This window comes from Oncorhynchus gorbuscha, linkage group LG11, assembly GCF_021184085.1.
Source record: "Oncorhynchus gorbuscha isolate QuinsamMale2020 ecotype Even-year linkage group LG11, OgorEven_v1.0, whole genome shotgun sequence".
In the NCBI taxonomy this organism is placed as follows: Eukaryota; Metazoa; Chordata; class Actinopteri; order Salmoniformes; family Salmonidae; genus Oncorhynchus; species Oncorhynchus gorbuscha.
Genome location: NC_060183.1, coordinates 49,345,466 through 49,365,998, shown reverse-complemented (window position 1 = coordinate 49,365,998; position 20,533 = coordinate 49,345,466). Strand labels below are relative to the sequence as shown.

General features: G+C 42.9%; 1 protein-coding gene across 4 annotated transcripts in view; it reads left to right on the top strand.

Moving 5' to 3' along the window:
• The first annotated feature begins 2,784 nt into the window (after window positions 1–2,784).
• Window positions 2,785–20,533, top strand: part of LOC124048858 (small conductance calcium-activated potassium channel protein 2-like) — a 39,073-nt gene continuing 21,324 nt past the window's right edge. For 3 of the 4 annotated variants that reach the window (XM_046369979.1, XM_046369980.1, XM_046369981.1), the window contains exons 1-2: window positions 2,785–3,631; window positions 4,954–5,049. In XM_046369979.1, the coding sequence (XP_046225935.1) occupies window positions 2,870–3,631; window positions 4,954–5,049 (858 nt within the window). In that variant the 5' untranslated portion in view covers window positions 2,785–2,869. The remainder of the gene's footprint in view (window positions 3,632–4,953; window positions 5,050–20,533) is intronic. The other variant, XM_046369982.1, reaches the window with a different exon arrangement.

The window sequence follows — 20,533 nt, the reverse complement described above, 5'->3', positions numbered from 1 at the left end:
CCCCATCCCATTCCATAGTATTGATCAAAGAAAACATGAGCTTTGGTAACATTTTCCTCAAAATCTTGAATAGTGTGTGTACAGTATGTGTGTAATGTGTTTGGCATAAGATAATATAATAATAATATATGCCATTTAGCAGATGCTTTTATCCAAAGCGACTTACAGTCATGTGTGCATACATTCTACGTATGGGTGGTCCCAGGGATCGAACCCACTACCCTGGCGTTAGAAGCGCCATGCTCTACCAACTGAGCTACAGAAGATCCCCTTAATTGCTTGTTCCTCAGCCCTGTGTAAACCTAGAGTGATGAGGTCTGATTTACAGTATTTAGATGAGTTTGGTGACTAACTTACCTCCCAACATCATGGATGACCCAGATATCTCCTCATCTGATTCAGAGTCTAGTACCACACTGTCCATGCCTCTCATTGAGCCAGGCCCTGGGGGACATGTGGGCTCTGAGGTCTCCAAGACAACAGTCTCTGCAAGTGAAAAATGTCAAAGAAAAAGACTCACAAGTGCCTACTGTGAGAGCATGTTTACTGTTTGGGCGATGCCTTATTTTGCTATATATTTGGTGTGGTCAGGGTTTATGTAAGGGTTACATTTTTTCAAACGTGTCTTGGTTTACATCCCAGTAAGTGTCAATACTGGGTCTGATAAGTCGCTCTGGATAAGAGCGTCTGCTAAATGACTTAAATGTAATGTAATGTAATGTATCAGGCACTACAGGGACCACCCTTACCAACCCCAACCCAAAAATATTACTTTCTTCGAAAAGTGTTACGTCTATGTCAGGGTTTCCCAAATACGGTCCTGGAGCCTCCACTGGGTGCACGTTGAGTTGTTTGGCCCTAGTACTACACAACTGACTTAAATAAGGGTAGCCTAGTGGTTAGAGCATTGGACTAGTAACCGCAAAGGTTGCAAGTTCAAATCCCCGAGCTGACAAGGTTCTGCCCCTGAACAGGAACCCTGTTCCTAGGCCGTCATTGAAAATAAGAATTTGTTCATAACTGACTTGCCAAGTAAAATAAAGGTTTAAAAATATATAAAAATTTAAAAAACTCATCACCAGGCTTTGATTATTTGAATCAGCTGTGTAGTGCTAAACAATATCTTGAAATTAAACAATCCAGCAAACATGACCGTTCGTTGTCAGTAAGAATCACAACCTAGCTAATTGATATTTCATCAGACAGGATTTCAAACGTTTTAGATTGATGCTGATTAACTAACGTTAGCTACCTAGCTTGCATTCCGTATATTGAGATAGAGAGTACCCTGCTAATGTCGACACTAACTACTGTACGTGCACGTGAATTAGTCTGCCTCTGACTGGTAAAATAGCTAGCTACATCCTTGCCATCAGGCGTCCTGTTTACATACACTTATGTAGAACGCTTAGTTCCATTAATTGCAGATAGCTAGCTACAACCTTGTTTCCGCTGAATTACAAAAACAGCACGTGGTCAGACAGACCAGCCAATCAGAGACAAGTGCGCATTGCGATCTCGTGCAAAAAAAATCACAATTTAAAGGGATAACACTCAGTAGGTGACACATTAATTACATTTTATTGAGCACCTTGGACAGCTCCAATAATTTCAACGATTTGGAGTCACTGGCGCATAGGTGCTTTTTCTAAACTGGAGATGCCTTCTCTGACATAATTCAAAGGGGTTTGGAGTTTTATTAACCAAGTACTGTAAAATTATCCCTATAATAGTCTATTTTAACCACATAGCCTAAACAGGCTGCCAGGATTCAGATCATTCGGGATTCCGAAAATACAAGATACAGTTTGAGAGAACAATGATGTTGGATGTTTCAAAAATACACATTCACATTCTATAATAATGTGTGGTTGCAGCAGTACCCGATACGTGTGGATGATTGGGTTCAGGCTTTGCTTTATGGCTCCCCAGATGCTCAATTTCGAGCAGTTGCCTATATTTCCTCCAGGTGACATAACTCCTCCACCCCATTAATAACACCGCTACCAGCGAACACATCAATCTGAGGGTTGAGACGGCTGCCCCCAGTCTGGCTGGAATGCAAGTCACATGGTCTGTGAATGTAACCAAGATTAACAGGCACATACCATGTGAATGAAATTGCTATCTCCAACATCTTGAGTGGCTCAATCTGCACATCAGCTACGCATTGGCTACTATCGATTGATAAAATAATAATGAGTGGTTTTGAGCGATCCAAGGAAGAGTAACTACTGTAATTGTAAATCATCTGGACTAAGCAACTAGTCAACCTATTACTTTTTAGGCTATGTATTTGTATTGCTTTACATTACGTTAGTTGTTATTTAATGACAATGGATATAAGAGTGCATTTACAATGTAATCCACGTTTTATTGACATAGACATTATGTATTCTCTTATAAATGGATAAGTCAAAAGCACACAATATGAGTCAATTTTGCACTTTTGATTTTGTGTAAACGGTAGGCTATCCCACTGGTATTTTACAGTGAACATCGGAGTGAACATCATTGAGAGCTCCCATGTAGGCTCCCACGCCTAGGTTATGAGCATATGTAATATGCCCTCAATTTTTTTCCCCTTATCTCCGTGTTTATACTTGAACAGTCTTACTTGTAAGACATTGTTTTTCTCTACTGACATGATACTTTCCTTGAATGAATATTCGAAAAAATGTTGCAACCTGTTCAATGACGTCAAGACGGTTGTTTTGGTACTGTCTATCCAATTGGAGCCATCACTTACATTCTACAGGAGCCGAAATGGGTCTAATCTTACTCCGTAGCTGTCCTCCAGGACATACCACAACGCCCTTCGGCGGGTGTATGGTGGTACCCGACTGCTGCTTTAAACAGCAGCACTGACATGGAAACCCCTTTGCAGTTGCAGAACGATTTTCTTCAAGAGCAGCAGATCCAGCATCACTGTAAGTACCAGCACTACTGCGGACCAGAGGAACGGCTCACTAAGGAGCGCAACCAATGCTGCACCTGCAATAACTGTACATGTGATGCAAGAAAAAGCCTAGTTTTTCGCGGGACGTCGCCGAACACTCAAGGAACTTTAAGGACGCCATCCGTAACGTATTCGAGGCAAGGTTCTCAGTTTAGCGTCTGTGAGTTCACGCCCTCCAGTCATGGTAGTTCATCCAGACATCATTACCATCAGCAGTGCCACAATCGGCAGCGGGGCAGCCCGAGCAGCAGCCACAGAGACAGTAACTCGTATAACGAAATAGCCATGAGTAGCTGCAGATACAACGGCGGCGTAATGCGACCGCTGAGCAACTTGAGCTCGTCCCGCAGAAACCTACACGAGTTTGATTCCGAATCCCAGCCTTTACAACCAATCTCTACTGCAGATGCGTCGGACACCCTAGCCTCTAAACCGGAGAACAATTCCACCACCCTAATGCCTTATGCATCGGGAGACGGAGGGGGTGGATGTAACAACAGTGGCAGTAAATCGGGTAAAAAGAAGAACCAGAACATTGGGCAAAAGCTTGGACATAGAAGGGCCTTGTTTGAGAAAAGGAAGCGTCTCAGCGACTATGCTTTGATCTTTGGGATGTTTGGGATCGTAGTTATGGTTATAGAGACTGAACTCTCATGGGGAGCCTATGGAAAGGTGCGTAACTCAAACCCGGTAGGCTGCAGGTCCATCTTGGTCAGAAGGATTCATTGACTGGCATGTCGAGTTTACCAGGAAAAACCGCAAGTTATTTTTTTTAGGGATTTAAACCAGTAGTAGCATAGTTGACTTGTTTTCTTTACACATAAAATATTTAGACTGTGAAGAGTTAACCCATAAACCATCTGATCAGCCATAACTTGCATGGCTGGTCTCTCTCTTGCAGCCTGGTCTCATAGACTAGACACAAAAATTGGTATGATATCTTACATTTGGTGTGTTTACATAAGACAGACGGATACATAGGGTGATCGGTCAGGGTGAATGGGTGGGCATATAAAGCAGACCTCTAGAAAGCGAACCCCTAGCAACCAAAAGGTTGCGAGTTTGAATCACATCATGGACAACTTGAGCTAATTAGCAACTTTTCAACTACTTACTGCCTTTAGCTACTTTGCAACTACTTAGCTTGTTAGCTAACACTAACCTTAACCCTTTTAGCTAACTCCTAAACTTAACACTCAACCATAGCCTAGCTAACGTTAGTCAACTTGCTAAGGTTAGCCACCAAACTACCTAACTAGGAATTTGTAACATATCATACATTTTTCAAATTTGTAATATATTGTACATTTACAAGTTCGAAATATTGTCATATTGCAAATTTGTAACATATTGTGCATTTGGAAAATGTGTAACCTAATGTACGTTTTGCAAATTCGTACCATATAATACAAATTGTAATTCTTAACATATCATATGAAATGAGTGATGGACATCCACAAATAAATACATACCATATGAAACGTAACATATCATACTAAATGGAGTGTCCCGGGTTTACATACCGAATAATACAAAATGCTTTGAGACCAGGTTACTCTTTGAGCCAGAAGTGGGTTTACAAACTCCATTGACATAGTGACACATGATCTCTCACACATTAAAGAGATGTCCTCTGTTGGCCTTAAAGGAAAACTCCACTCAAAAACTATCTTTTGGTATTTTTTTCATTAGTCCACTGTTGATACAGTCCCAAAATGTTTTGCATGTCAGCATTCAAGTTTTCAAGATATAGATCTTTCAAAATAAAGAAAGTGTTACAGTATGATGTGCTTTGCTAGGCTTTACTAATATACTGTAGCTTTGTACTATATTGAACTAGCGATGTGCAAATCCAATATATAGGCCTACCTTACAGGAGTTTCCTGAAATGTTAATGATTCAATATATAATAGCATATTTCTATTTTGTAAGATACTGTTTGTTGCATGAATGCATGTGTTGTTGTATTACTATTGTTATTTCTCTCTTTACAGGAGTCATTGTATTCATTAGCTCTAAAATGCCTGATAAGCCTTTCTACAATCATTCTTCTTGGTCTGATTATCATATACCACGCAAGGGAGATTCAGGTAACATGGTTATTCTTCATGTCATTGTCATTCACATCCCTTGAGCGGTTAGCTGTGGTTATAATAGTGTCATAATAGTGTTATTACACATTTGCTATCCAAGTGTACCATGCTGTCAAAGTGCACAGTGAGAAAAAGTATGAACATCTATGCACTCACTACTGTCATTCCTTGCTCTGGATAAGGGCATCTGCTAAATGACTAAAACATTTCTTATCAGCATGAGTGTGAGTTTGCAGAATAATTGTATCCAAGACATCCAAACCAAATCTAATTGTATTGGTCATGTACACATATTTTGTAGATGTTATTGTATGTTCAGCTAAATGCTTATGTTTCTAGCTCCAACATTGATGCGATAAGTCGATTTAACTGACTTCACTGAGTGCAATTACTCTGAAATGAAATTGATTATTTCCAAATTAAGTACATTTCCTCCTTAGCGGGTGACATAATCTAATTATGTGGCATTGAAAACTTCAACGGACTTATAAATACCTTCATGAGATGAGTTGCTTTATCATAACCAAAATACTATTTCTCCATTGTTTGCTCCACAAACAATGGTATATCTCTCTACCTATTGCTCCGGGTTTGTCTTATCATTGGAGACTTTGTAAACAAATAGCTTCAAAAAATGAATTCCCATGTTGCTCTAATGGAATGTCATTCCTTGCCCACTCTGATGGTTTATGCTTATCTAATCTGGAGAGTCGAGCTTTAAGAAGTTGTTATTCCATTGTCTACTTCAGTCTATTATCATTTCTATTTCATTTGTAGTCTTTTAGGTATTTGTGATTTCAACACTAATTGCTAACATATGAAAACACCCTAACAAGAAAGGTATTAATACATATGAACATGTGTTTTAACATATTAAAACTCCCAATGAGAAAGGTATTAATACATATGAACATGTGTTTTAACATATTAAAACTCCCAATGAGAAAGGTATTAATACATATGAACATGTGTTTTAACATATTAAAACTCCCAATGAGAAAGGTATTAATACATATGAACATGTGTTTTAACATATTAAAACTCCCAATGAGAAAGATCATCTTATTTATTGGGAGAATACTTATTCTAATTTGTTTGAGAATCAGTGGGTAGAATAGGAGCAGCAGCCAAATCAATATTTTACTATGATAGTGGCTGGCACTTGCATCTCATCTCAAGATTGGCTCCTGCATCTTCCAAACCTTCAGGGGTTAACTGGTCTGGATTGTCAGCTTCCTTGAATGGTTAGAGCACTTGGACAAACTCAATTTTATGACCTTGCGTCAGAGCATTGTTGCATTACTTAACATTTTTTTCTTCCTGCAATTCAGCACTTATGTCTCTCTCGGTTGTAGTACCACTTAATTAAAATAATGAATGGTGCTCCCTCAATTGTGTGGCTTGTCGAGAGGTGGACATATATTACGGTATTGTCAGGAACCTATTACGTTGCTCCACCAGAGTCAAATTGACCAGAGAAGAAATACGTTTGCCTATGCCAAACATTTTTTTTTACCATGCTGAGGCTGCATAAAACCCTTTTTATGTCGTCTCCTTTCTTTGAAACAGCGAGAAAACATGAAGGCTATTTACATGATTTTCAAACACCATTGTAAAACAAAGTAGATAAACCTCATGTAGCGATAAAGATTATGTGTTAGGAAAATCCTTGCAAAAATATTCAAATGAATATTACTTGTGCCAAGTCCATGAAATAATCATACTTTTCCTCGTGACTATTTTTGGGTTCAATTTTGGAGGAGAATTCATATGGTTTAGCTTGAGGGATACAGTGTGTGAATAGGCCACTAGTTCATTACCTTCTGTATTGTTGAATTACAATGGCCTGTATTCATTAGCCTCTTTGTTAAATTTAGGGCTTACAAGCCCCAGAGGGATATCAATCATTGAAACAGCTCAATAGTAAAATGTGTCTCCTTTTCAAAAGGCTTACTGTAAACTTAGAAAATGGCCTACTGTAAAGTTTTAAAATTGCCTACTGTGAAGTTTTCAAATGGCCTACGGTAAAGTTTTCAAACGGTCTACGGTAAAGTTTTCAAATGGCCTACGGTAAAGTTTTCAAATGGCCTACGGTAAAGTTTTCAAATGGCCTACGGTAAAGTTTTCAAATGGCCTACTGTAAAGTTTTCTTTGCAAGGGATGATAGAAACGCGTACTGATCAATAGCATATTTTGATACATAACAAAACCATTTACATTTCCTCAGCAAAGGTTCTCTATTGCTGTGTACATAATAAAATGTAGTGTAAGCTTCCGAGAGGGTATCATTTCCAGGGTTCTCACTTTCAGGTTTCAGATCTTTGGTTTCAGCCCTTAGTGTTTCTGTTATTTAATAAACATACTGTACATGTCATAAACTAGACTTCCTTGAGCCAACCAATTTGCTGACAACATCAAAAGGAATGGAGTATTTTGAATGACTATTACGACGATAGAAAAAGCACAAATACGCTGAGGGGTTGTTATTAGAAATATCCGATTGATACATTTTATGGCTGACATTCAATTATTCGATTTTCATATCTTCCACAGTCTTATTCAGACTGGTATATGACTCAATATAGCAATTCCCACCTTGATTAGTGACACTCACTTAAACTCCATATCTGCTGTTATTGCTGTTTGCAGCTATATTATTACTCAATACTCTCCTTAGTCAGTTGATTGTGACTCCACTCAATGGCACTTCTATTGCTACTTGCAGCTGTATCAGTAGTTGTAGTATTGGTATATATCTCTACCTAGGGAATCCTCTAACCAGGATTTCTGGAAAACTAAGGAATTTATTGAAAGTGCTCAGAATTTTCCAACCCTATCTCTACCACAGAGCATGCACCCTATCCTGTCCTCTCAATATTGGCTGTTTTCCATCCTCATTGAGATAGATTATTCATGCCCATCCATCTGTACTCACAGATGCCTGTCAAATATAGATGCATAGTTCAGACTGAAGAGAGGTGCCCACACGCTGCTCAAGCTCCTTTGAAGTGATGTACTTATCCAAATTGTACAAACAGGGAAAATTTGACTTCTACACTTTTTTGGCTGCTTAGTATAGGGACACACCTCTTGATTTTAGTTTCTGTCCTTATGGTGCCGGAAATATCCTTAGGTCAGTCTGAGGACAGCTCTTGGACATGGGGAGGCTTCAGGGACATGTCTTCTAGATTAAAGGGATTCTTCAGGATTTTGGCAATGAAGCCCTTTATCTACTTCCCCAGAGTCAGATGCACTAATGGATACTATTTTTATGTCTCTGCATCCAGTATGCTATGAAGGAAATTAGAGGTAGTTTTGCGAACCAATGCTAAATAGCGTAGCGCAATGAATGGAAGTCTATGGTATCTACTAGCGTGCTAGCAGTTACAATAGACTTCTAGTCATTGCGTTGAGTTCATCTGACTCTGGGGAAGTCGATAAAGGGCTTCATTGCCAACATCCTGAAGTATTCTTTTAAGATGGCAGTGATCGGTGACATGGTGCATTATTAGCATATCTCTCCATCTTCCTTGTGTGATGTCTCAAAGTTCAGAGACCCTCAAGACTCCTCTCCAATTAGAAGCCATATAATGTTTTTATATAGACTAATATTCTGTATGTAAACGCCAGCAATCAGCTAACAAATGTTGTAGGGCATGCTATTTCATGTTGAAGGGATGATACCAACGACATACATCTTTTGGTGACAGCTAGCGATCTATAATAATTGCATCGTTTGTTTGCTCTGCTGTCTGATCCGGTGGCAGTCGGTGCCATTTAAGATGAGGGAGGATGATTCTTTTTCTTATGAGCATGGCCTTATTTCTATTACAGCATATTGGATGACTGCCATTCAAATTCTATTTACCCAGCTCAATGTAACATCAATAGGTTTAGGCTAATTCATGATACTCAAAGTTTTCCTATACACATCATGAGGTTGCTACAACCTAGCCTATGAATCCAAGTTTACAATGTACACTACTACTGTCCAATGTCTGTGTTCTTTTGTCCGTCTTAATATTTTATTTTTATTGGCCAGTCTGAGATATGGCTTTTTCTTTGCAACTCTGCCTAGAAGGCCAGCATTCCGGAGCCACCTCTTCTGTTGACATTGAGACTGGTGTTTTGCGTGTACTATTTAATGAAGCTGCCAGTTGAGAAGGACTTGTGAGGCATCTGTTTCTCAAACTAGACACTAATGTACTTGTCCTCTTGCTCAATTGTGCACCGGGTCCTCCCACTCTTCTTTCTATTCTGGTTAGAGCTGTTATGCAGGTGAATGAGGACCCAAAAGCAACTTGGCGAAAACAGAGTCTTTAATCCAGTTTAAGGAAATAGCAATACTCCTAGACAAATCGGAGCGGTAAATAAAGCATAAAAAACAATTCCACTCGTAATCACGAGAACTGACTGGAGACTCGATAATAAACTGCAGGTTGCCTCGGGAAGGCACTTGACCGTAGCAGACTCAGACACCTGCTCACCACGCAGCATCTGAGGGAAACACGACACGACAGGGCGATACAAAGACACAGCACAGTGAACAATATACAAGGATCCGACAGGGCAGAAACGGAAAACAAGGGGAGAAATAGGGACTCTAATCAGGGGAAAAGATAGGGAACAGGTGTGGGAAGACTAAATGATTGATTAGGGGAATAGGAACAGCTGGGAGCAGGAACGGAACGATAGAGAGAAGAGAGAGAGAGGGGAGAGAGAAAAAGGGGAACGAACCTAAAAAGACCAGCAGGGGGAAAACGAACAGAAGGAAAAGCAAAATGACAAGACAATATAAGACAAAACATGACAGTACCCCCCACTCACCGAGCGCCTCCTGGCGCACTCGAGGAGGAATCCTGGCGGCAACGGAGGAAATCATCAATCAGTGAACGGTCCAGCACGTCCCGAGACGGAACCCAACTCCTCTCCTCAGGACCGTAACCCTCCCAATCCACTAAGTATTGGTGACCCCGTCCCCGAGAACGCATGTCCATGATCCTACGTACCTTGTAAATAGGTGCGCTCTCGACAAGGACGGGAGGGGGGAGGGAAGACGAACGGGGGTGCGAAGAAAGGGCTTGACACAGGAGACATGGAAGACAGGATGGACGCGACGAAGATGTCGCGGAAGAAGCAGTCGCACAGCGACAGGATTGATGACCTGGGAGACACGGAACGGACCAATGAACCGCGGAGTCAACTTACGAGAAGCTGTCGTAAGAGGAAGGTTGCGAGTGGAAAGCCACACTCTCTGGCCGCAACAATACCTAGGACTCTTAATCCTACGTTTATTGGCGGCTCTCACAGTCTGTGCCCTGTAACGGCAAAGTGCAGACCTCACCCTCCTCCAGGTGCGCTCACAACGTTGGACAAACGCTTGAGCGGAGGGAACACTGGACTCGGCAAGCTGGGATGAGAACAGAGGAGGCTGGTAACCCAGACTACTCTGAAACGGAGATAACCCGGTAGCAGACGAAGGAAGCGAGTTGTGAGCGTATTCTGCCCAGGGGAGCTGTTCTGCCCAAGACGCAGGGTTTCTGAAAGAAAGGCTGCGTAGTATGCGACCAATCGTCTGATTGGCCCTCTCTGCTTGACCGTTAGACTGGGGATGAAACCCGGAAGAGAGACTGACGGACGCACCAATCAAACGACAGAACTCCCTCCAAAACTGTGACGTGAATTGTGGACCTCTGTCTGAAACGGCGTCTAACGCGAGGCCATGAATTCTGAACACATTCTCGATGATGATTTGTGCCGTCTCCTTAGCGGAAGGAAGTTTAGCGAGAGGAATGAAATGTGCCGCCTTAGAGAACCTATCGACAACCGTAAGAATCACAGTCTTCCCCGCAGACAAAGGCAGACCGGTAATGAAGTCTAGGGCGATGTGAGACCATGGTCGAGAAGGAATGGGGAGCGGTCTGAGACGACCGGCAGGAGGAGAGTTACCTGACTTAGTCTGCGCGCAGTCCGAACAAGCAGCCCCGAAACGGCGCGTGTCACGCTCCTGAGTCGGCCACCAAAAGCGCTGGCGAATAGAAGCAAGAGTGCCTCGAACACCGGGATGACCAGCTAACTTGGCAGAGTGAGCCCACTGAAGAACAGCCAGACGAGTGGAAACAGGAACGAAAAGAAGGTTACTAGGACAAGCGCGCGGCGACGCAGTGTGCGTGAGTGCTTGCTTAACCTGTCTTTCAATTCCCCAGACTGTCAACCCGACAACACGCCCATAAGGAAGAATCCCCTCGGGATCAGTAGAAGCCACAGAAGAACTAAAAGACGGGATAAGGCATCAGGCTTGGTGTTCTTGCTACCCGGATGGTAAGAAATCACAAACTCGAAACGAGCGAAAAATAACGCCCAACGAGCTTGACGAGCATTAAGTCGTTTGGCAGAACGGATGTACTCAAGGTTCTTATGGTCTGTCCAAACGACAAAAGGAACGGTCGCCCCCTCCAACCACTGTCGCCATTCGCCTAGGGCTAAGCGGATGGCGAGCAGTTCGCGGTTACCCACATCATAGTTGCGTTCAGATGGCGACAGGCGATGAGAAAAATAAGCGCAAGGATGAACCTTATCGTCAGACTGGAAGCGCTGGGATAGAATGGCTCCCACGCCTACCTCTGAAGCGTCAACCTCGACAATGAATTGTCTAGTGACGTCAGGAGTAACGAGGATAGGAGCGGACGTAAAACGTTCTTTTAGAAGATCAAAAGCTCCCTGGGCGGAACCGGACCACTTAAAACACGTCTTGACAGAAGTAAGAGCTGTGAGAGGGGCAGCAACTTGACCGAAATTACGAATGAAACGCCGATAGAAATTAGCGAAACCTAGAAAGCGCTGCAACTCGACACGTGACCTTGGAACGGGCCACTCACTGACAGCTTGGACCTTAGCGGAATCCATCTGAATGCCTTCAGCGGAAATAACGGAACCGAGAAAAGTAACGGAGGAGACATGAAAAGAGCACTTCTCAGCCTTCACGTAGAGACAATACTCTAAAAGGCGCTGGAGAACACGTCGAACGTGCTGAACATGAATCTCGAGTGACGGTGAAAAAATCAGGATATCGTCAAGGTAGACAAAAACAAAGATGTTCAGCATGTCTCTCAGAACATCATTAACTAATGCCTGAAAAACAGCTGGCGCATTGGCGAGACCAAACGGCAGAACCCGGTACTCAAAATGCCCTAACGGAGTGTTAAACTCCGTTTTCCACTCGTCCCCCTCTCTGATGCGCACGAGATGGTAAGCGTTACGAAGGTCCAACTTAGTAAAGCACCTGGCTCCCTGCAGAATCTCGAAGGCTGATGACATAAGGGGAAGCGGATAACGATTCTTAACCGTTATGTCATTCAGCCCTCGATAATCCACGCAGGGGCGCAGAGTACCGTCCTTTTTCTTAACAAAAAAAAAACCCGCCCCGGCCGGAGAGGAAGAAGGCACTATGGTACCGGCGTCAAGAGACACAGACAAATAATCCTCGAGAGCCTTACGTTCGGGAGCCGACAGAGAGTATAGTCTACCCCGAGGAGGAGTGGTCCCCGGAAGGAGATCAATACTACAATCATATGACCGGTGAGGAGGAAGGGAGTTGGCTCGGGACCGACTGAAGACCGTGCGCAGATCATGATATTCCTCCGGCACTCCTGTCAAATCGCCAGGTTCCTCCTGAGAAGTGGGGACAGAAGAAATGGGAGGGATGGCAGACATTAAACACTTCACATGACAAGAAACGTTCCAGGATAGGATAGAATTACTAGACCAATTAATAGAAGGATTATGACATACTAGCCAGGGATGACCCAAAACAACAGGTGTAAAAGGTGAACGAAAAATCAAAAAAGAAATAGTCTCACTGTGGTTACCAGATACTGTGAGGGTTAAAGGTAGTGTCTCAAATCTGATACTGGGAAGATGACTACCATCTAAGGCGAACATGGGCGTAGGCTTGTCTAACTGTCTGAAAGGAATGTCATGTTTCCGAGCCCATGCTTCGTCCATGAAACAACCCTCAGCCCCAGAGTCTATCAAGGCACTGCATGTAGCACCCGAACCGGTCCAGCATAGATGGACCGACATAGTAGTACAGGATCTAGATGGAGAGACCTGAGTAGTAGCGCTCACCAGTAGCCCTCCGCTTACTGATGAGCTCTGGCTTTTACTGGACATGAATTGACAAAATGTCCATCAAATCCGCAATAGAGGCACAGGCGGTTGGTGATCCTCCGTTCCCTCTCCTTAGTCGAGATGCGAATACCTCCCAGCTGCATGGGCTCAGTCTCTGAGCCAGAGGAGGGAGATGGTTGCGATGCGGAGCAGGGAAACACCGTTGACGCGAGCTCTCTTCCACGAGCTTGGTGACGAAGATCTACCCGTCGTTCTATGCGGATGGCGAGAGCAATCAAAGAGTCCACACTGGAAGGAACCTCCCGGGAGAGAATCTCATCTTTGACCACTGCGTGGAGTCCCTCCAGAAAACGAGCGAGCAGCGCCGGCTCGTTCCAGTCACTAGAGGCAGCAAGAGTGCGAAACTCTATAGAGTAATCCGTTATGGATCGATCACCTTGGCATAGGGAAGCCAGGGCCCTAGAAGCCTCCCTACCAAAAACTGAACGGTCAAAAACCCGAATCATCTCCTCTTTAAAGTTCTGGTAATTGTTTGAACAATCACACCCTTGCCTCCCAGATAGCTGTGCCCCACTCTCGAGCCCGGCCAGTAAGGAGTGAAATGACGTAAGCAACCCGAGCTCTCTCTCTAGAGTATGTGTTGGGTTGGAGAGAGAACACAATATCACACTGGGTGAGAAAGGAGCGGCACTCCTTGGGCTGCCCGGAGTAGCAAGGTGGGTTATTAACCCTAGGTTCCGGAGGCTCGGCAGACCAGGAAGTAACAGGTGGCACGAGACGAAGACTCTGGAACTGTCCAGAGAGGTCGGAAACCTGAGCGGCCAGGTTCTCCATGGCATGACGAGCAGCAGACAATTCCTGCTCGTGTCTGCCGAGCATGGCTCCTTGGATCTCGACGGCAGTGTTACGAGCATCTGTAGTCGCTGGGTCCATTCTTTGGTCGGATCCTTCTGTTATGCAGGTGAATGAGGACCCAAAAGCAACTTGGCGAAAACAGAGTCTTTAATCCAGTTTAAGGAAATAGCAATACTCCTAGACAAATCGGAGCGGTAAATAAAGCATAAAAAACAATTCCACTCGTAATCACGAGAACTGACTGGAGACTCGATAATAAACTGCAGGTTGCCTCGGGAAGGCACTTGACCGTAGCAGACTCAGACACCTGCTCACCACGCAGCATCTGAGGGAAACACGACACGACAGGGCGATACAAAGACACAGCACGGTGAACAATATACAAGGATCCGACAGGGCAGAAACGGAAAACAAGGGGAGAAATAGGGACTCTAATCAGGGGGAAAAGATAGGGAACATGTGTGGGAAGACTAAATGATTGATTAGGGGAATAGGAACAGCTGGGAGCAGGAACGGAACGATAGAGAGAAGAGAGAGAGAGAGGGAGAGAGAAAAAGGGGAACGAACCTAAAAAGACCAGCAGGGGGAAAACGAACAGAAGGAAAAGCAAAATGACAAGACAATATAAGACAAAACATGACAAGAGCCAGTTTGCACTGTTCTGTGAAGGGAGTAGTACACAGCATTGTACGAGATCTTCAGTTACTTGGCAATTTCACGCATGGAATAGCCTTAATTTCTCAGAACAAGAATAGACCGACGAGTTTCAGAAGAAAGTGCATTGTTTCTGGCCATTTTGAGCTTGTAATCGAACCCACCAATGCTGATGCTCCAGATACTCAACTAGTCTAAAGAAGGCCAGTTTTATTGGTTCTTTAATGATCACAACAGTTTTCAGCTGTGCTAACTTAATTGCAAAGGGTTTACTAATGATCAATTAGCCTTTTAAAATGATGAACTTGGATTAGCTAACACAACATGCCATTGGAACACAGGAGTGATGGTTGCTCATAATGGGCCTCTGTACACCTATGTAGATATTCCATTAAAAATCAGCCATTTCCAGCTACAATAGTCATTTACAACATTAACTATGTCTGCACTGTATATCTGATCAATTTCATGTTATTATAATGGACAAAAAAGTGCTTTTCTTTTAAAAACAAGGACATTTCTAAGTGACCCCAAACTTTTGAACTGTAGTGTAGATGCAATGGTCGATAGACATTTGAGTGATCAATTTCATTGACAGACATTCAATACCTTGCACACTCTTGCCTGCATCTAGCTAAGTGTAATCATTAGTCCAACAGTTGCAAACAGGAGTTTCTATTGGACAAATTCAGGTATGTTTATTCCAGCTTTGTTCCGTTTGCTTCCGTTGAAGATAGTTTTTTAAACAAAATTTGCAGAATGAATACACCCCTGATCTTACGTAAACACAGTTCACTTTCATAGCAGTTACATACAAACAGTATGATCGCTTTTATCGTTGTATAATTCCTTATTGCATTTACGAGCTCTCCTCCTCTCACTTTTTCCTCTCGCTTGTGGACTTCATATCATAACCACTAACCGCTACACACAGCCTACATCGTTGTCACCATATTAGCTAACATCATAGTCAACATAGCTACTAACATTAGAACTAGGACGTTAGTAAATCTGCTACAATCATGCAGTACAGTGTAGAGTCTGCAAGCAGCTACACCGGCGGGCCCCGGTGGCAATCATTTAATAAAACCAAAAGCTTACATTGACTTGGAAGAGTTTCATTGTTGGATAGCCATAGCCAGCTAGCTAACATAGCATCCCTCTCTGTTTGAGCCGGGTGTTTGAGTACGCTAGCAAGCTGTATTCGCTAGGAAAGTAAGTGAAAGTGAAAATAAATATTACCACGAAATATAGCTCTCTCTCGCGCTCTCTCTCACTCTCTCGCGCTCTCTTGCTTCTCCTTCATTTCTGAAGAAATTAATTTGTTCAAAACTGTTCAACTATTGTCTACTCATGTCTACTAACTACTCATCACATTTTATGCACTGCAGTGCTAGCTAGCTGTAGCTTATGTTTTCAGTACTAGATTCATTCCCTGATCCTTTGATTGGGTGGAAAACTTGTCAATTCATGCTGCAAGAGCTCTGATAGTTTGGAGGACGTCCTCCGGAAGTTGTCATAATTACTGTGTAAGTCTATGAAAGGGGGTGAGAACCACAAGCCTCCTAGGTCTTGTATTGGAGTCAATATACCCAGCCTTGTCTAGCTTAGTTTGTCCTGGATGGTGTGTGTTTGTGCTGTGTGTGTGCGTGCCTCTCTGTGTGTATTAAAGACGCCGTGGTGTAACTGCAGGAGAGGCTGTGTGTTTCTCACAGGGAAATCTGTCCTCTGCCTGAGACGCCAGACTGGAGTCAGATAACCATTGCTTGCTGGTGATCTCAATGTTTTCACTGAACAAACAGGCTTTCAAGGGCACAGGATGAGAATCCAAATGTTTACTAATTGATCATGTTTGCTACCCCATGATCAATTATATGATCAGAAACATAGATGTTATATAATTTATATGAGAAACGTCTCCAGCTAGAGCACTCCAATCAAAGGGAGATTGACTTATGATATTATCTTTTCATATAGATTTTTTATTTCAGTTGAATGCTACGCATTCAGTAATTACTTTGATTTCAGATGCAAAATAAAATGTAACCTACAGCTTGAGATTTACTCAGCAAAGTAGCCTCTTAGTGCCTCACTTTGATATCATAAATAAACCATTGCATGAATTTCTAATTGGGCTGAACCTCTCAACCTAATTCACTAATGAGATTGAGCAATTTCTTTCGCTCAGTGACAAGATATATGTTCCCATCTCCACATTACACAGACAGATTAAATATTGAGCTGGACTCCATTAGTTATATTGAGCATACTGAAATCAGTAACCAACCCAGGCTGCAACCAACACAGGGTGAGCTTCTATGGATACTGTAAGAAAGAAGGCCGACAGAGAGACTAAGGAATGGAATGACCTCAGGACATCCTTAATGGTGTGGTCTGGGCAAAGATGTCGGCACTGTGGCTTAGGCTCACCCCGGCTGGCGTGGGTGCAGCGTTCCCGTGATGAGCAGGGGAATAGTCCCTTAATGATTAAACAGTATTTGTATCCATCAGACGACAAGCCAACCATCTGAGAGCAGCCACTGGACCGTGACAGGAGGCTATATTTGAAGAGATTGTCCTTGGTTGGAATCGGTCACTCTGGATCTTTGTGTCTTATCATTGTGCATTACAGGGGCTCTGCTTGTAGGACACCATGCGTAGCGACACTGCTCTTTCTCTCTGTTATAAAGATCATCATCTGTGTGTGTTTGCGTTGGTGCGTGAGCACGGGTCAACAGGCCATTTTCTATGCGTCCCTCTCTGCTCCCTCTTGGACATACTCTTTATTAGGCTATGGATCATGGGATGGACTATTGTCGTAGCATTGAGGACCTTTTAAGCTTAGTAAGCCATGAACCCCTTCCGTCTTTTTATTCTAGGAGGATATGAACTGGACAAGTTATACGTGCGTATGATATACTGTAGAAAGAGACTTGACTGCTGTCCCTTCTTAAGCCACATACATAATTCCAGGTATTCCGCTGCAGATGTACTGTAACTGTAAGTTACTCCCCCCCTCCCTCATAACTAGTGCTTCTGCCACTAGCATGGAATATGTTTGATGCTCAGAGGTAAAGAGCTCTTGAGTGTTGTATTTCAGGTCATGAATTACCATAATTGCTTTTACAGACCAATAGGCTTTTCTTATATGACCTGGTTTTGAATGTTGGAATTACACTGTTTTAAAGCAAAACGCTTTCTTTTGTTACATTGAGTTGTTGTCTCAAATACAAATGAGAGCTTTCGTGCTGTGTGCAGACCATATTCTGTTTGGACTGTTTTGATGGCTTAGGTCTGTAAAGACAGCGTCTGTTACATAGTGGAGTAACAGCTTGTGTTTCCATGTCTAAGTTACACTCCCTTGGAAAGACTTACCAATCAAGGCTATACCAACAGAGAGCCTGGTTAGTGTTACAGCGTCTCTCAGCCTAGGAGTCTGACAGATGTCAGAGCTCTCAAGGAGCTAGATGTTGTTACAGTATGTATTCAATATAGGCATCATGCACATAGTTGTGTGCTTTAGAATTATATTTGTGGGGGAACCTTCCAATGTGGTGTTTTAATGAATGAATTGGGTAGAGATGTTGCGTGGGAGGGTTTTGTATACGTAGCTGCAATGTAGTTTGAGCTAGAATGTGGGTCGTTCATCTTGAAATCTATATTACTCGGTCTCTGTGTTGCTTTCTTTATGATGCTCTATGCTGCAATGATGCTTACGGTTGGAATTTCCTGTAGCTTTCGATGGGAAGCGTTTGGCTTGCAGGCTAGCTTTAATGGGAGTGTCACATTTGCCAGGATGTAGTGTCAGTGTGCCTGTGGGATTGGAAGGCTGTAGTATGTGCATTGCTAGCCTGGTATCAACTGATAACCGTCAGTTTGGTATACTTTTGCAGAAAGATATGCATCACGAGAGGTGACGCATAAATCAATACATTGCATTCAAGGCAAAAAAAAGTCTGTGAGTGTATGTGTTTGTCTGTCTGTGAGTCTTTCACGAACTTACCCATTGTGGCTTTATCACCAACTTTCTTTTAACTTGAATGGAATGTATTGACTGATGCGTCAATGCCCTTGACGCACATCTAGAGGTGGAGGTGGGAGAGAGGGAGAGGAATATAAAGAGAGATGAGAGGAGGGGGAGAGAGGGAAAGAAAAAGGGAGAGAAACAGAAGGGGGCGCATGAGGCAGGGGGAGAGAGGGGTGAATAAGGGAGTGGGAAGAGAGGAGGAGGAAAGAAAGATAGGAGAGAGAGAGATAGAGAGAGACAGAGACATGTCTGTCTGTGAGTTTATCTGCCTGCCTGCCTGCCTGCTTGTCTGAGTTTTTCACCATTTCACCCAATGCAGCTTTATCAGCAACTTTTGAATGCAATGTATTGACTTAAGGGTAATGTCTCTTGATGCATATCTGTTTGTATCACAAGATGTCGGTGGCACTATAGCGCAATTTCCAGGTGTACATTTGTTATTTTCAGGGTGTCGTAGAGCTAAAGATGTGAAATTAAAGCTTTCTTTGGTAAGTGGGAAATATATACAGTGGGGCAAAAAAGTATTTAGTCAAGTATTTAGTCAGCCACCAATTGTGCAAGTTCTCCCACTTAAAAAGATGAGAGAGGCCTGTAATTTTCATCATAGGTACACTTCAACTATGACAGACAAAATGAGAGAGAAAAAAATCCAGAAAATCACATTGTAGGATTTTTAATGAATGTATTTGCAAATTATGGTGGAAAATAAGTATTTGGTCAATAACAAAAGTTTATCTCAATACTTTGTTATATACTCTTTGTTGGCAATGACAGAGGTCAAACGTTTTCTATAAGTCTTCACAAGGTTTTCACACACTGTTGCTGGTATTTTGGCCCATTCCTCCATGCAGATCTCCTCCAGAGCAGTGATGTTTTTCAACTCCCTCCAAAGGAGTTGACTTTCAACTCCCTCCAAAGATTTTCTATGGGGTTGAGATCTGGAGACTGGCTAGGCCACTCCAGGACATTGAAATGCTTCTTACAAAGCCACTCCTTCGTTGCCTTGGCGGTATGTTTGGGATCATTGTCATGCTGAAAGACCCAGCCACATTTCATCTTCAATGCCCTTGCTGATGGAAGGAGGTTTTCACTCAAAGTCTCACGATACATGGCCCCATTCATTCTTTCCTTTATACGGATCAGTCGTCCTGGTCCCTTTGCAGAAAAGCATGATGTTTCCACCCCCATGCTTCACAGTAGGTATGGTGTTCTTTGGATGCAACTCAGCATTCTTAGTCCTCCAAACACGACGAGTTGAGTTTTTACCAAAAAGTTATATTTTGGTTTCATCTGACCATATGACATTCTCCAAATCTTCTTCTGGATCATCCAAATGCTCTCTAGCAAATTTCAGACGGGTCTGGACATGTACTGTCTTAAGCAGGGGGACACGTCTGGCACTGCAGGATTTGAGTCCCTGGCGGCATAGTGTGTTACTGATGGTAGACTTTGTTACTTTGGTCCCAGCTCTCTGCAGGTCATTCACTAGGTCCCCCCCATGTGGTTCTGGGATTTTTGCTCACCATTCTTGTGATCATTTTGACCCCACGGGGTGAGATCTTGCGTGGAGCCCCAGATCAAGGGAGATTATCAGTGGTCTTGTATGTCTTCTATTTCCTAATAATTGCTCCCACAGTTGATTTCTTCAAACCAAGCTATTGCAGATTCAGTCTTCCCAGCCTGGTGCAGGTCTACAATTTTGTTTCTGGTGTCTTTTGACAGCTCTTTGGTCTTGGCCATAGTGGAGTTTGGAGTGTGACTGTTTGAGGTTGTGGACAGGTGTCTTTTATACTGATAACAAGTTCAAACAGGTGC